The 17263-nt window shown below is 36.5% G+C and overlaps 1 protein-coding gene across 1 annotated transcript in view; it reads left to right on the top strand.

The window, feature by feature from the left end:
- LOC129219897 (T-box transcription factor TBX10-like) overlaps window positions 1-16861 on the top strand; it is a 76562-nt gene extending 59701 nt beyond the window's left edge. Inside the window, exons 6-8 of the mRNA XM_054854211.1 lie at window positions 4559-4626; window positions 9952-10085; window positions 16400-16861. Coding sequence (XP_054710186.1) covers window positions 4559-4626; window positions 9952-10085; window positions 16400-16686 — 489 coding nt within the window. The 3' untranslated portion in view covers window positions 16687-16861. The remainder of the gene's footprint in view (window positions 1-4558; window positions 4627-9951; window positions 10086-16399) is intronic.
- Window positions 16862-17263: the final 402 nt, after the last annotated feature.

The raw sequence follows: 17263 nt of genomic DNA, 5'->3' as shown, positions 1-17263 counted from the left end.
TTATAAATTAATTTATATTTCAACTATAAAATATTATGTAATTAAGAAAATCATAGCTTCATCTTCATACCATATGAGTTTTATTGAAGAATTTAAAAGCTATTTTATTGCGAATTTCAAAGCAGTTGCTGGTTTGTTCTTAAAACCATGACACAGTTGGGACAACATTTTGACACTACATGCAGTTTCCATTAATATTATAGTTTTGCCAAGAAACTACCATGTGATTTATTTTAGCTCGCATTTTTTTTAAGCTGAAAAAGAAATATATTAGTACTTTGCAAATAGCTCCTTGGATTGAAATCACTCTTCTAGGTACATCCTCTCTCTCTCTCTCTTTTTTTTTTTTTTATTAATGTTGATTGTTGATTCCATCAAAGAGACTCATTATGTTCCTTCAGTCAAGCTGACATGATAGGTTTTCTAAAAACTTTACAGTTATTTTTTTCCGATACCACGGATGAAGACTCCACTTTCAGAGGCACAATTATATTTAATTATGCACACTGGACTATTATATACTTCACAATAATTAAGTAAACATCTCAGCAAGTACTTCATAAACATACTTTTGAGAAAATGAAACATGAAAGTAATGCTAAATTTACAATAAATATCCGTAACTAATGGAATTTTACCTTAGTTCAAGTTACTCTAGTAACAAAAATACGCTGATTCCACTGATTAAAATTTATTATTACCTAAAAGACACTTCAATATGTTACGTAAAAAAAATGAGTAAATTAAGGGCATTCCCTCGTGTTCAAACAAGAGTCTGAAAAAGAGGAAAAAATGGAAATTTCGGAAGTTTTTGATTTTTAAAGTACGAATTCATCATCAAGGAATTCAAAAACAATTACTAAATTAGAGCAGACAGTTAGTTACAGATAGTTTTTCAATATGAATCCATTTTGCTTTTTTTTTTTTTTTTCATTAAAAGAGCAGCTGGAAGAATGATTTGAAATCTGAAGTAAATTGGCAAGTTTTCAATCTTTGTTGGTATCTTAGATTCAAAAAAAAAAAAGCTCCGAATAAATTTTACTTTCCTCTTTCCTAGTAGAGATTTGTTTATAGGATGTGGAAATATTTATTTTTTAAGTGTAAACTTTATAACTTATTGAGTTATTGAGTCACAAACTGGCTGCCATGAACTCTGAAAATTTAGGCTTAGCGTAAGCATCAACATCTAATTTCAATAACAAAGCAATTAACAGTTTTTAAACTTCCATACTTGCATTCTCTCATATATATGCATGATTTACCTAAATAAAAATTTTCATTGAAGTCTGTGACATGTCAGCCACAGCTGATTTGCTCATTTCGCATGGAAAGACCCCTATGCGTGTTTGAGTTTACAGGGGACGTACATAAAATGATTCCAATGAATTGAGAACGTCTTTTTTGAAGTCGATTAAAAAAAGAAAAAACCTTAATGAACATAACATTTTATACGAAAGACACTAAAAACTGCTCTTTGTTCCTCTCTAGGATTCATTTGTGCTCTAATTTAGCCAGAACCATTTAAATGTCAATGGTTTTCCTAACTATTTTATATTTTATAATAATACGCATCACGTAACTTGTGAAAAAAGTCACATTTATCTTTACTTGGCCCCATTAGATCAACACCACACAAGAAACAGAGTATCTACTGTGATGTTGTATATATGAAGATCAAAATACTACTAGAGCATTTATACTAACAGGGCTGTCCCAAGGGGGGGGGAGGGTGAGCGGGGCAATCGCCTCGGGCGCCACGAAACGACAGAACACGACGACATTCACAAGAAATGAGGGGCGCCGCAAGGCGCCCCTCATCGTTTAAAATACCCCGATTGTATAAAATTGGGAGCGCCCCCTCATTTCGTGTATCATAGATGATGCACAGTCATAGACACACAAAATAGAGAATCATTGTGTGATTCTCTATTTTTTTCCTAGGGCACGAAAATATTCCTCTTTCTAAGTCTCCAAAACATTAATTTTTTTGTATCATTGAAGCAGATATAATTTCTGAGAATATAACTGTTTAGAATCAAACAAAAGGCAATTCTCCTTTGTCTAGTTCTCACCAAATTTGCTTAAATTCTGCCCCTGCGTGCAGTGACGTAACCAGAAAAAAAATGTAAGGGGGGCACACTGAAAAAAAAAAATAAAAAAATTTTTTTTTTTTTTTTTGATCGGGTAGGAAAAAAAGTTAGAAAGGTGTCCGGTCAAAAGTTTGAAACTTTTAGTTTTAAAAACGCAATTTTAGTCTTAAAATCGCGATTATAGGCTATGTTTATTGACGTTAGGGTAACGGAGGGAGTTCAGAGACTGTTTCCAATCGATTATTATTTCGAATAGTAGATAGAAATCAATTCCTTCTCCCCCTGCAAGTTTTCGAAATCAAAGTTTCAAAAAAGCAACTTTAGACAAACTTTGAAGATTTTATGTATAGGAGGATCTGGAGCATTTCCCAGAAAAATTGTTCAAAATTATGGTTCAAAAAATTTAAGCAATGTTTTACAGTAAGGGGTTATTCCAGTTAAATTTTTTTTTATGTTTAGAAAAACCCTTTGCTTGTGATATTAAAGAAAGGCGGCATGGGGACCCTTGTACGAATATTTTTCTAAGATTCGTGACTGAAGTCTAAAAACGCAATTTGTAAGGCCGTATTTCGTAAGATTAGGGCCAGTGATTTTTCGAAATCAGAGCTCCAAAAGCGCTATTCTGAGCGATTTTCGATGTTGTTGAGTATTCGTGGACTTCTCCCTAAAACTTACACAAATTTTGATGCAAACGAATAACATCTTTGTTTATAACATATATGAAAACTGGTGTTAAGGTGGTACAAGTAAAAACAAAAAACTCTTGAAAAGAATCATTCGATGAGTCCAGATCGAAATTTAATTTTTATGTGATTTACTTCAATAAATACATTTTCCATTTATAATCAGCAAATTATTTATTCGTGTTCTTAGTTTGATCAATATGAATAACCAATTCAGTTTTAATTGTTTGTTTTTTATCTAATGGGATAACATTTTACTATAGATAAATATGTGGATTTTTAACATTTCCATTTTTCGAAAAGTTTTTGGTTCATTAATGTTTCACAAATATTAGAAACAGATTTATTGCTTGTGTTTCAATTTTAATTTGTATTATGCATATAGCCTTTTGATTGTTCTGTTCATTAATGTGTAAAAAATTCAAGTATGTGTTATGCACTGATGTTATTGTGTATAGAGGGAGGGGGGGCGCCAGGAAACCTTCGCACCTGGCGCCGTCAGCTCTTCCGATGGCCCTGGATACACTTCAGAGGAGTCTTTATTCAAAATTTGCGATATGACTGCTAATGATGACACTTTCTTCCAACAATGGATTTTACATTTAATCGTTTAATATTGAAATTAAATGAAGTTTATTATTTTTTGCCCGTAACTTTTTTCTGAAGAATAAATACGGTGAAGCAAACGTTTGAGACCTAAGTTAAATCACTCCTATCCATTAAACAGGAAAACCATAAGAATCGTTTCACGAAGTGAGACGCTATGAATTTACAAACAACAAAGCGCGAGTAAGAAATTTGAAGAGTTCCCTCGATTTCTCTAGGATCCTTCATACCTGGACTTGAAGATCATTAGACGACCGGGAGAAGTGTATTGTTTCAAACAGAAAAATAATTTTCTAATCGGTCCGGGCGTCTTCTAATAATCGGGGAGCATAGTCCGTAAAAAAACTCCAACGAAATCTGTTAATTAGTATTGCCATAACTGTAAAATAAACTGACGGCGTCATGAAATATTTAATCCAGAATACTTGTCACACTTCAGAAATCGGACACCAGTTACGATATATTTATTAAGGATGATAAATTTAATCGTCGGCGGGGGAGGGGGGGGGATTTTTGTCTTCAATTCCCCTTGAATTGAACACTAAATACATTTCAAAACTGAAACATTAAAAAAAAAAACTAATAATAAAAATGAAGTTATTTATTAGCAAAAAAAAATTATGTTAAATTAATAAATTCAACTATTTTCGAAGCAAAATACATTTAATTTACTGATTTGCTACATGAGTAATAAATACATTAGTAAGACTATAATTAAAATTAACAGGCGGCGCCTTGAAAATCAAACATCCCGATGCGTGAGAATTAAATATTGTTCAAGACAGGATTCCTCCGTCGAAAAAATGCACCGTTCACGCCAAAACCATGTGACCTGTGACGTGTCTCGCAGCTGACGAAAGCTGGTCTACGTAGCCACAACGTATGAAATTTAAAGTTTCTTATATTTCTCCGAGACCCCTCATCAGATCCGGACAAAATTAACATGGGACCATCTGGAAAGTATATTCCAAACAAAAAAAGAAGTTTTCAAATCGGTCCAGCATTCTTGGAGAAATACGAAAACATACATAAAAATCCGCAAGACAAAATCATAACCTCCTTTTTTTAAAGTCGGTTAAAAAGAGATTAAAGATTTCCCACACCCCTCAACATTCTATGTCACTGTGTAATCAATCTATGTTTTATATTTCAATGCATTTTAACAGACTTACTTTGCAGATAACGCAGCTGAAAATTGCTAGTAATCCATTCGCCAAAGGGTTTCGAGACTGTGATCCTGAGGAATGGTAAGTGCTTTTTATTTCACTAATCACGATCTTAAGTTGCTTTCTTATTCTATTCAAACAAACCATACATTACTGTATAAATATTTCAAAACATTATAATACAACTTATACACAGATGGTACGTATCTTAAACAGGCAGAAGAAATTTAAAAATTTCGGAAAAGAAAAAAAAAATTGGAACATTTTAAAATATTTTAAATCGCATGCCAAGGAAATTCGTTGCACAAAATTCCCTGTAGTCTTAAATTCTTCTTCTTCTCTCTCTCTCTTTTTTCCCTTCAAATTTTGAAGTACAGTAGAACTCCGATTTTACGTTTCTCTTTACGACTGCGTTAACAAACGAAAAATACGGGGAAACGTAAAATACGGGAAATACATAGCAGCAAAACTGATGATGGAACCCAACGAAAAAACGTTTAATGCGACGAAAACATACGATTTGAGGAACGTAAAATTGGGGTTTCATTGCATTTTTTGCTTGCTTAATGGGGGCATCAAGCAAGCTTAATGACATCTATCAGGTAAAATAAAGTGCAGATCACAAGACAGCAAAAACGTCTTAAGAAAGGAAAGGTTCTGAAACGGCAGTCTTTTAAGAATCCATCTGGAGAGTATCAGCTATGTTACCAGATGTGGGGACATTTAAGGTCACGGTTTCAGCTTCTGTTCGGCTGATTCGTTTTCAAGTATGTTCTTTTTTATTTTTCAACTAAAAAGCATTGCTGCTAGAAAAATAATAATAATAAAGGGCCATAAAACAAACTCATGATGTACCTAATGCTTTAGCTGCACAAAAATGTTACTGTTAAACATGTGTTTACAAGAAATTAAGTTTGTTTGAGCAGAAAAAAGATTTCGATGCGTGTTCTACATCGGAAAATATTAATATTGCTCTATTTGGCCAATATCTAGATATTTTGAAAAATTGCCGACTTTTTTTTCAAATTAAAAAAAAAATGTATTATTAGAACTAATGTGTCAAATATGTCACAAATTATAATGTACTGCTAAGCGTTCTAACTAAAGCTAAAACTGCAAGATTTTTTAATGCAGAGAGGGTGGGGGGAGTGAGGGAGGGTCAAAAAGTTTTCTGACAATTCATTAAGACTACAGTGAATTTGTTTTAGGAATGTTTTTCACACTGTAGTCATTGCATAAACTTATGCTCTTGGGTGCTTAATACGCCAGGGGTGCCCATCCTCCCTCCCCAAGAGCAAAGGTGCAGTCCCCTCCTCAATACGAGGAAAACGCTCGCCCAAGAACGAGAGCAATCCTCCCCTACCCGCCCCCCCTAAAAAAAAGAGAAAATGCTCCCCAAAAACACCCATTTTCCCTTAGAAACTTCTATGATACAGTCTGCGCCATGATCACTTCTATGGTACAGTCTGCGCCAATAACCCCCCCCCCCCCCCAAAGGGAGCAAGCACTCCTTAATACACAAGTATAGTCAAAAAAATATTCATACCAGAAAGAGTTGGCCAGTGTTTTTACGCAAATATTTTCCATTTTATTCAAAATACAGATAGTTTGACTTTATGTTTATTAGGGGTCAACAGCCTGGAATAGCCATAACCGAGCTGAAGGCAGTAGGTCACTAATTAAAGCTTATATTGTCTTCACACTGGTAGCTAAAATTAATTAAGCAACCACAAGTAACTGGACGCCATAAGCGAGCCGTTTGGTATGTGCTACTTCTGCTTTAACCACGGCTTGGTGTAAAGCTCACAGCGTATAGTGACTTAAAACTTATAAACTAGTTCTAAATAGTCACTGCAAATAATCTAATATAAACATATGCTTTATGACAACTTTTAGCAGCACAATGACAATAAGATAATTTCCAATTTGTTCATTTACTAAAAATGCAAGGTATCTTAACTTTGCCCCACATTCCCCTATATCTAATTAAAAGAAACAGTCGGGCAATTAAAAGTAGAAGGCAAAAAGCAATTTTGTCCCCAAATTCTATGAATCGTGAGACAAAATTTGCCGAATAAGGATGCTTTTCGGAGGTCACTGTGACCTCTCATCGGGGCGCCCTTGCCCCTGAGAGTGAGCCAGCTTATCTTTAGCAGCAAAAATTAGTAAAAGATCGGCTCTTATTTTCAGAGAAACACGATAGATATCATTCTCTGAATTTTATTTACAGATACATTTCACGCACAGCGAAGCAACTTCGTCCATCATTTTTTACTCCCTTTGTCAGAAAGTCAACCGTAGCTTGTTTTAGGATGAGATGAATTGAGGGGGCGTGGTTTGTTTATGTGAATGACGTCACCGCGCATCATCCATCACAAGTGAAGCAGACGTGATGGGCGCCTAGCCGTTTTTTATAGAACGGCAGATATTTCTCTGGTATAAACAAAGGGGCTCCTGGGCAATGGTAACGTACAATTGGAGAGTATTTTTTTTTTTTTTTTTTTTTAAAGCAGCAGATTTTCTTTTCCCCCTTATTGAAAAATGTTTGAAAATATTCAATATTTAACCAGCAAATGTTTTACATTACTATTTTTCATCAAATATTAGGAAGAAAATGTCACGGTATTGAGCAGAGATATCTGACTCCCGTTTTAGCGTACATTTCACACATTGAAGGGCAATTTATACACAGGAGCGGACACATACTATACTTGGGGGGGGGAATCATGCTGAATAATGAACCCCCTCCCCCTGAACGAACTTACAGTTTTGAGTACAAAAAATTTCTGAAAGTGCTTGGGTGTCAATTCGCAACTCCAATAAACTGTAGGGGGCGCTGCAGCCAGTCTAATGGCGGATGAAAAAGGTAAAACAAACGCATGCCGTAACTTACGACTTGCTTTGACACTTAGTGAATGACAGTAATTTTTCATCGTGTTTGTGGGAAGCTTTCTTTTCTATTCTTCTGAAATTACATTACATCATAAACTGTCTGAAGCCAGTAGTTTACCCCAAAGAAAACACGTGGAATGGAATGTTTTACCTTTTTCTTTAGTATTGTTAATCACCGCATGGTAGCGTATTCGAGCGCTGGAGTTGCGAATAAAAAGCACCAAATCAGCCAGGAATAAGCCACCTTAATCAGGGGCGTGCAGAGGGGGGGGGGGGGAGAAGGGACACCTGTTGGCATGGACCCGAACCTGAATGGGGCCCGAGATTTTTGAAATGATTGATGAAATATATGTAGCGACGTAGAAGTAAACATATGGAGGGGGGCCTGGAAAAGGCATTTGTGACGGGCCACAAAATTTCTGTGTATCGTTTCCAAATCTGCACCTAATAGGGCATAAATGTTACAAATTAATTTCATAAGCTATGAAAAGAAGTAGTGTTTCAAATATTTACTTTCAAAAATAATTGATAAATTGAAAAGACAACTGAAATCGTTTACATTTTATTCATAACTAGTGGTATCTGCACGGCTTTGCGCGTAGTAGAAAATGAAATGGTCATTTGGTTCGCCTGTATATTAACAAATAATGGATGATGAATTTCTCGCCTGTTGGCTACATTCATTTGCTTGCCCATGTTACGGTTCCACGTTATGATAATTCCGTAACTTATTCGTCCACGTTGTGATAATTTGCTCGGTAAAATGTTCTTAAAATTGGAATATAAAAAGAACAAAATCGAGTTTTCGAAAAATCGCTTCGAAGTGCACATCTCCATGCTATAAACTAATTCTGGGCCGAATTTCATGAAAATCGGCGGAACGGTCTAGGCGCTATGCGCCTAGAGATTCTGACAGACAGACTTTCAGCTTTATTATTAGTAAAGAAGTGTTTGAACACAATGTGGACGGATACTTTTGTAGATGGTTTAAAGAGGGGGGGGGGGGACTTGACCCTCCCATTGTATCCACCCCTGATTACACATTTGTATACGAATAGAAGTATTCTAAATTTTCTTCGACATTTGAAAGAGATATTTTGTTACTTTAAAATCGTCACTAAGTCTGCGAAAAAAATTTACTTTGAAAGCTCTTGCTTTAACTTAATCTTTCGAATTTATAGTCTTTTCCAAATTGTGTTGTGCTTATGAAAGGACAAATTCTTCAATACTTCTAAAAATTGATTTTCCCACTTCCAATATTTTTCATAAGGCTGTTGAACCTATTTTTTAATCACTGTTGGAAATAATACAAGTAGTAGCAATGGGGTCGTTTCCAAAATTTCAAAAGTATTTTTTTCTGAAAGAGAATGCTTATAAACATAGGATCTGACCTTTTTTTCAAAAATAATTTGTTTAAGTTTAATATTTTTAAAAAATTACTTAAATCGGTGAGCTTTTATTGTTTACATTTCTTTGCTATGACATCACAAATGATGAAATACCATTCTGTGTTGCCACTCAAAGAGCTAAATATTTAATTCGCATCTTTACTCACGTATATTGGCAACGACATGGTTGATAGCAAGCGTTAGAGTGCAATTTTAACTCGCTGCTTGATTATCATAACGTGGAAACGTAGTAGAAAGGTGCGCCAAAAAGGCATCATTTGTGACGTCATAAAGACCACGCCTTGTTTGAAAAATCGGACATTTTAAAAAATTAATTTAAAAAAAAACTGCTGGGAAAATAAAAGTATTTTCTGGGCCCATGTTATTATTATTTTTTTTTTTTTTTTTGCTCATTCTATCCATTTCAATGACTAAAAGTAGTACTTTTGACTGAAGGAAACCACCCCATTACTCTTGAACAAATCCTCATATATATAAAAGCGAATGATCGAGTAACGCTCCTGACGTCATCAGCAATGAAAATCGTTCCGCGGCATGACAATTTGATAATGTGTTTTGGCACTGTTTGACATACAGGGAAATGTTTTATCTTGACGAGGCTGAACTGGATCCGGTATCTCAACTGTTTTACTGGTAAGACTCATTTTAGGAGAGTGAAGAAACGAAAAAAATGGTCAACAATGAACGCTATCTACTGGAGTTCAGGGTTTATATACTGGAGTTAGGGTTAAAATTTCATCTATCAAAATATTATCAAACAAGCATTGGCTTCGTTCAAATATTGAAGCAATTTTCACCCGTCATACCCAGTGAGGTTCCCATCAAATTTTCCTAGGGTATACTCCTAGTAATCAGCTATGCACAATACGTGTATGCGATGATATACATAATAGTCGTAATATGAAAATTTTTGAAGCTTTAGGGTATACGCTATGTGTCTTAAAAATGTTTGAGAGTATACGGCGCATAAGGAGTATACCCTATGGGAAAACCACTGGTCATACCTTTACGGGCGATTTTCTAGTAGTTTAAGATAATAAATGCATCAAATACGGTACAAAGAGTTATTTTTTGTCATGAGTAATTTAAATATTCTTACTTACAGGGCACTTCCGGCTGGACTCGCAGAGATGCTTGCTCATGTTCCTCCTTCACAAAGAGCAAGAAATCAACATAGGCCCAGTTCACTTCAGTTACTTAGTGTAGGACAGTCACCAACATTTGGAAAAATAGAGAAAGGTAAGAAATACCTTGTTTAATGAATCAGTTTTGAGCAGGTAAGGGTAGAACAATTTAGCTGTAAAATATAAAGGTTGGAAAAGTTGCAAAATAAGGAATTAATAAGCTGAGAATATTTTATAAACTTTTTTTGCACGATACTAGCTTTCAAAAAAAATGTTCTTATCATAAAAATTTAAAAAAAAACCCCTTCAGTTACGAAAAATAATATTTTATGGTATTTTTATTGAATTACGATATTTATTCCGTTTTATTCTTATTCTCAAAGACTAATTAGTAACATATCAAATAAGAAATTCTAGTTTTTTTCTTTGAAAAATAATGCATACTTTTTGTTTTATTTTCTTAAAAAATATTTTGCATTGCTACTCGCAGTTTGTGCGAAAACGAAGAGAACCCATTTTAAATTAACAAAAAATAAAAAAAATTGGATAGATATAGCTCTACGTTTACAAATAACTATACATAAATCGGTGAAAAACATACACAAGAAAACAAAATACCCCGTATTGTTTCGATTAGAAAAGAAAGGCTCTTTTATTTGAGTACAATGTGTAATCTCACTCTAATAAAAACATACTTGACCTTGGACAAACTCATTTATGTTGCCTTTTTTTTGGGGGGGGGGGGGGGGAGCGGGGATGATAGAGGAGAAATTCTCCCAGCGCCAAACAGTTATCGGCAAAGCAGAACGGGTTTTCTCAATCCTTTTTTTACAAATGCAGTCACTTAATCCTAAGCCCATTGGAAGTCAACTTATCAGAGTCAAACTGTAACGTACCTAATTGACTGAACTATGACTTGGAGTTAGGGCAAAACAAAGAGAAAACTACTCAGTTGATACACCGTTTAAGAAAATAATTATTAATAACCGTGTAGTAATAACAAACAAAATAGTAATGAAATCCATTTTCAATCTGCACTTCAGATAAAATTGGCAAAATGCAGTTCCAAGTTCCCAAAGAACGTAATGTAGGTCGATACATAAATCAATTAAAAACATATATAAGAATTTTTTTTTAATCTTATTGCTTCAATTATGAAAGGGGGAAAGTTACGTCAACATATAGCCTCATTGAATTGAAAAAAAAAAAAATCACAATGAACACAGAAATAAATCCATTTTCAATGATACTCCCAGTAAAAAAAAAGTGGAATAAATCCCCTTTCCCACCCCCTCGGCTTTAAAAAATTTATTTTTTGCATATTAGTGGGCGTATTTTTTGTTGTTTTCTGACAAAAGTTGCATTGAGTAAATACCCACATCTCCTACCGGCCCAAGAAAAACTTAAAACGAGGGATCGTGTTCCTAACTCTAACACTAACCAAACTAATTAAAATTAACTGTTATTCTCAACCAGCGCAAAAAAAGAAGAAAAAAATCCATTTTCTGCCTAAACTCCCAATAAAAGTGAGGACGATGCATTCTATGCTAACATAGAACCTATTATAAGCGATACAGAGCGACTAAAGCATACACTTAAGCAATAAAAACCTCACTGCTTCGAATATGAAAGTAGGGAGGTAAACTACTTTGAGCGCGTGGCCTAGAAATCGTAGATGTTGCAAAAACAAAGAGAAAACTGCTTTTCAATTGACACACAATTATCCCAATAAAAAGTGAAGGCAGCAAGTCTAAGTTTACACGGAAGGCGTTCCCGGCCCATACGAAATCCATACATCATTAAGCAAAAGTTAGCGCTCTCGCCGTAATGGATGTTTGCAAGGTGAATGCCTATTAGCGACTCGGGACATGTCAGGAGGAATGCGGCCCATTTAATGAATAAGTCTCCGTCCTCTGATCTCGTGGGCTTTTTGGGTCATTCATATCCTGTCAAAACGGAGGAAACGTTCATTAGTCAAAAATAAAGCCCAGGATTCCTTCCGACGGACTACTTGCGGATGAGGGCCCCAAAGGGAAGATGGAGTTCTGTGCTCAGTCAGAACTTGGAATATTACGTATTCACGCGGAATTATCTGCAAAATGTACCATCAAAGAGAAAACGCCACACAGGAATGTGCGTGTTCTGCTGAATGGGATCGTGATTGATATCACCAAACTGGACTTGAAATGGAGATACATTTTACCTTCGTCATAAATTAAGAATTTGTGCCAGTAGTGAATTTTAATTCTCGTCTTCTTATTAGTTGGTATTACAACCCGGGATGTGTCTTAATCTGCTTGACAATCCTATTCCAGACGATTCTGGATTTCTTGCTTTTTTTCCAATGGATGATCCTTCATGACTTTCAGCTCATTGAGGACATCATCTTGCCTTCTATTTTCCGGTCTTCCTCTGTCTATTGGATATTACAGTCTACTGCATATTGCAGAGGTGCCTACCCCACCCCCTCAGGGCAAGGGCGCACCTCCCCTGTAACATCGCCGACATCCTCCGCAAAATGTAAGAGCCCCCTCCCCAAATAAGAAAGATACCCATCAAACCCCACTTTAAAAATTTCAATGGCGCAGTCTGCGCCATAATCCCCCCCCCCCCCCCGGAAGTCAATATGCAGGAGTGCCCCAGGTGGGCACTCCTGCATATTGACTTCCGGTACAGAAGTATTGTTGCTCGATTTTCAGTACTTGACGATATGATCATACCATACTTCATAGCGCGCCAGGTTCACTCATTAATGGACAAACTCCAAGCAGGGCTGACGCCCAGCGCAGTGATCTTCCCCGACGCAATCACCTTCGCAGACCACTGTAGGTCTCTGTTCTCGAGCCCAGCTACACAAAGGAATCGCTTCGCGGACCCCTCGTGTGGTAGAACCTAAGGTAAAAGATGGGGTGAGGGGGAGAAAAGTATCTTCTTATTTTAACCAAGAATAATAGTTCGGTCTTATCAAATTTCACTATAAATCTTTGCTTCTTCATCAGAATTTCAATTTCCCTATTTGTTCTTAGTCTGCATAAGTCATACATAATAGTAAATTTTAACTATTTTAACAAAAACTTATTGTTCTGCATACTGAATTATGCTGAACTTAATGAAAAAGGAACAGTCAAATTGCTTTTAACAATTCCTCTCGCAACAGCGGTCCAGTAAACCAAAGGTGGTATTCACCAGCCAAGAACAGTGGCGATTCTACAGGGGAGGGGGCGATTGGGGCGATAGCCCCCCAACCCTAAAGATTTGTATTTTTCAAAAAAAAAATCCGGGAAAAGGTCATCAAACTCTCTTCCCCCCTTCCCCAACACATCACGAAAAATCGAGTACAACTGTATTTTTACGACTTTCCGTAAAATTTCCAGGGGAGAGTCCCTCAAGCCCCTCTCTCCAATGTCATCGGCAAAAATTTTGAATTTTTGTAGCTTCAATTTTGAAAAATTCACCGGAATCGAAAATTTTTTTGAAAATGTCGTTAATGAGGGCCTTCAATTACGTTTTTAAAACCTAAATTCCGAAAAAATTCCGAGGGAGAGCCCTCGATCTCGACTCCTTCCCCTAACATCAACGAAGACCCACTAACATTACGTCTTTGAAGCTTCAATACTGAAAAGTTGAGGGATAACTAATGACCAGGGCTGTGGAGTCGGAAGAAAAATGGCCGACTCCGACTCCTGGGTTTTGAAACGTCAGATTCCGACTCCGGCTTATTTATTTATTTTTTCAAATCCCCCAATCATGGGAAGGGGAGAAGAACTCTGAACAGAGATTTAAATTTTAATACCTTTTTATACAATTTTCGATTCATATTTTATTGTAAACCTTTTTTTACTTGGAAAATTTTTGCTTATTCGGCAAATTCTTTCTGACGATTGGGAAAATTTGGAGGCAAGATAGCAGAAGTGCTATTTTTTCTTAAAATTTTTACAATGATGTTCAATGTCTCTTCTGATTAGATGCACGTATGTGTGCATGCTATTATTTTATCATTCGCTAAAATTCGGAGTTTCATTCGGCAAATTAAAAGATCTCCTCCTTCCAAAAACTTAAGTTCGGGGTCCTTGTAAAAAATTTTAAGGTGAGTTTGAAACTAAACGCCTCATGCAGTGTCATAAACTGAAAAAAAATTTCAAAAGCATTTAAATTATCAAATTTAGAGGAATACGAAAATTCTGTTGGGTAAGCAATTTCTTAATAGTAGTGTCTGCCCAATAAAAATTTATTTCATCTATTTTTCAAGCAAAGACCCGACTTGACACAACGTTCATTTCATTTTGAGGCTTGAAATATTTCGAAGAATTCCGGGTGCACGGTTAGGAAGAAGAGTTCCGAAATTCGCTCGGAAGACAGCAGAAAAACCCAAACCATCTGTGTCTTATTCCTCAAAGCAAGAAAAAGGGCGGGGAGACGCGGAACTGCGACAGATGTTAGCGTAGGTGTCATAGAAGAGACATCCAGAAAATAAATGTGCATTACAACTCGTTTTGATTTCAGAACCTTGTTCGAATCATTACGCGCTAAAGAACATCATTCCTTGTTTTCATTTGCTCTTTGTTTGTTATGTGTTTGTTGTATGTCGAAATGCTTCGCTACAGGAGGGCTCAAAAGCAGTAATAACTCGTTTTACAAGGTTAGCATAAAAAAAATATCCCGGTTTTTAAAAATTATACTAAAAATTATAAATTATTACAGATAGAGTCCATATGCAAAATTTTAAGGGGAGGGGGGTCAGATATTTCCCCCATGGTTTAGCAGGATACTTTCCCCATAGAAAGCGATTTCAGTACAGGTTAGAAATATTAAAATTTGAGATTTTTAATATCTTATTCATTAATTGCTGGAGAAGAAACGTTTTTACATTTTTGCAAAGAAAAAAGTACTGAAATCAAGGAAGTTCTAAGTTCAAGGGGGGGGGGGGCTTTGATCTCCCACTTGATCCCCCCCCCCCCCACACACACATAGGCGCCCTTGGTAAAGACATCCCCTAACGTTGACGAAGAAGACGTACAGTTGAGTTTTTTTCGAACTTTAGGGTCAAAAAACTTCTAGAGACAGCCCATAAACTTTTCCATTTTCAAACATCGACTAAAACTGCGTCGTTCAGACTTCACTAACGAAACCTTTCCAAAGGGCCTCCGAACGAATTTCCTAAACGTCACCAGTTATAGCTTAAATTTACGTATTCAATGTCGAAAAACATCCGGAGGAAAGCGCGCCTAGTAACATAGATTCACCAGAAATTGCATAAAACTCCTTCTTAAAGACTAAAATTCTGAAAATTTTCCAAAGTAAATCACCAAAAAATTTCCTCTCCTAAACGTTTCCAAAGATAGCCTATAACTGCGTTTTCTCCCCGAGTTTCACAGCGAAAAAATTTCAAGAGAGAGCCCCTGAACCTTCTCTATCACTTTCATGTAATCACAGATAACAAAAATTGCGTTTTTTAAACTTTTATTTGTGCAAATTTCTGGAAAGAGCATTCGACTGCCTAATATCGCTTGAGATAGCTTGAAATTGACTATATCTAGGAAAAATACTCGGGAAGGAACCTCAATCCCGTCTCCCCTAACCTTACCACCAAAACGATCCAAAAATTGCGTTTTTGACATCAATTTTGTAAATTTCTATGCGAGGGTCCCTGACCCCCTTAACGCATCCGTTTCTTTTTACTACCTGGTTTTGCCTGAGCATTGTTTTAGCAACTCCAGACTCATGAGCATAAAGCTAGAGCGCAGCTGCAATCTCTGGATGCTGTAACTGGCCTTTTTCGATGTTTGCTTGTGATTCCGCCTTAGCTCTGGCTATGGCCAGAATTTGTAGCTATATATCCAATTGAGAAGTATATAGTTTTTTTCAGACCTTTGAAACGTTCGCGAAGTATTTATATTCTTTCGATTACATTCTATTTGAGTTTATTTCAAGTAAAAAACCATATTTAAAGTCCTAAATTTTTCGGAAGAAGGACGAGGGATCGCTTGTAGAGAAAATTTCATATTGTTTAAACAGGGGTGTCTGTCTCTTTAAGAGCGATGGCTACCCCCCCCCCCCCCTCCGCGAATTGAGAGTACCCGCAAAAACGAAAAAAAAAAAGATTCTCTTAAGCAGTGACTCCCCACTTGGACCGATTTTAGCCCCCCCCCCCTATTCGAGTTCTAGATCCGCCACTGGAATAAATTACCATAACAAGGCTGAGCAAATTATCATAACATGGACGAGCGAATTACCATAACATGGACGAGCAAATAGTACATTGGCGAGAAATTCGTCATCCATTATTTGTAAATATACAGGCGAACCAAATGACCTTTTAATTTTCTACTACGGGCAGAGCCATGCGGGTACCGCTAGTTGTTTTATAAAACTTTTTAAAAAATAAAAGTGTTAAAAATATTTTAACAATAGATATTCCTCTCATTTCAGATGAAGAAGTGGATCAACTTTCCAACTCCCTATTTCCTCGAGTTCTCGGTAACAACATTCATGTAGCAAATCAACAAGCATGCACAATTTCACAACCTTACCATGCAGATGTCTGCACGTATGCACCCACGTATGACAACTACCTTTACCCAATGAAATCTCGCACAACTCCATATTCCAGACCGACTATCGCGCCCTACACGGGATATAGTGGAACACAAGGTTACAGTACTTTATATTCACCCGCTAGACCAAAGCAAACTTCTCATGATTTCAGTCCCAGGTGAAAAATGGTTGTGTGCCTTAAACTTCACTTTGCTCATGAACTACGGAAAATAGTGAGAAATTTCTATGCACGGTTTCTGAAACGAGATCTGATGAAATTATTGCAATGTAAATGTATGATGAAACATCTACGTGGAGTAAAAAGATTCTGTTTATATTATTTTGTACAGTATGTCTGTTGTATGCTATTTCAATAAAATTCTTTATTACTAATATTTAGGAATTTTGAATGCATTTTTTTTTTTTTTTTTTTTTGAGCAATCACGATTGCTTATTGTTCTCACTTGACCGTTTTTGGCGTCCGTGCCTTTTTCAGCTTGGACCAGGCCTGCAGCACCACCGTCCACCGGCGGCGGCGCGGCTGGTCCTGAGCACTGTCCCCCGAAATCCACTTTTGCTGGGCGGTGGCGTCCATGTCCCACACACGCGAACGCCCACACACACACACACAAACGAACGCCTACACACACACGAACGCCCACACACACACACACGAACACCTACACGCACACGCACGTACACAACACTCACTCACACACATGCATGCATACACTTACGCACCCACGCACTCACACACAT

Source organism: Uloborus diversus, chromosome 4, assembly GCF_026930045.1.
Source record: "Uloborus diversus isolate 005 chromosome 4, Udiv.v.3.1, whole genome shotgun sequence".
Taxonomy (NCBI): Eukaryota; Metazoa; Arthropoda; class Arachnida; order Araneae; family Uloboridae; genus Uloborus; species Uloborus diversus.
Note: the sequence above shows the minus strand (reverse complement) of the source record. Positions and strands in the feature narration are given on the sequence as shown.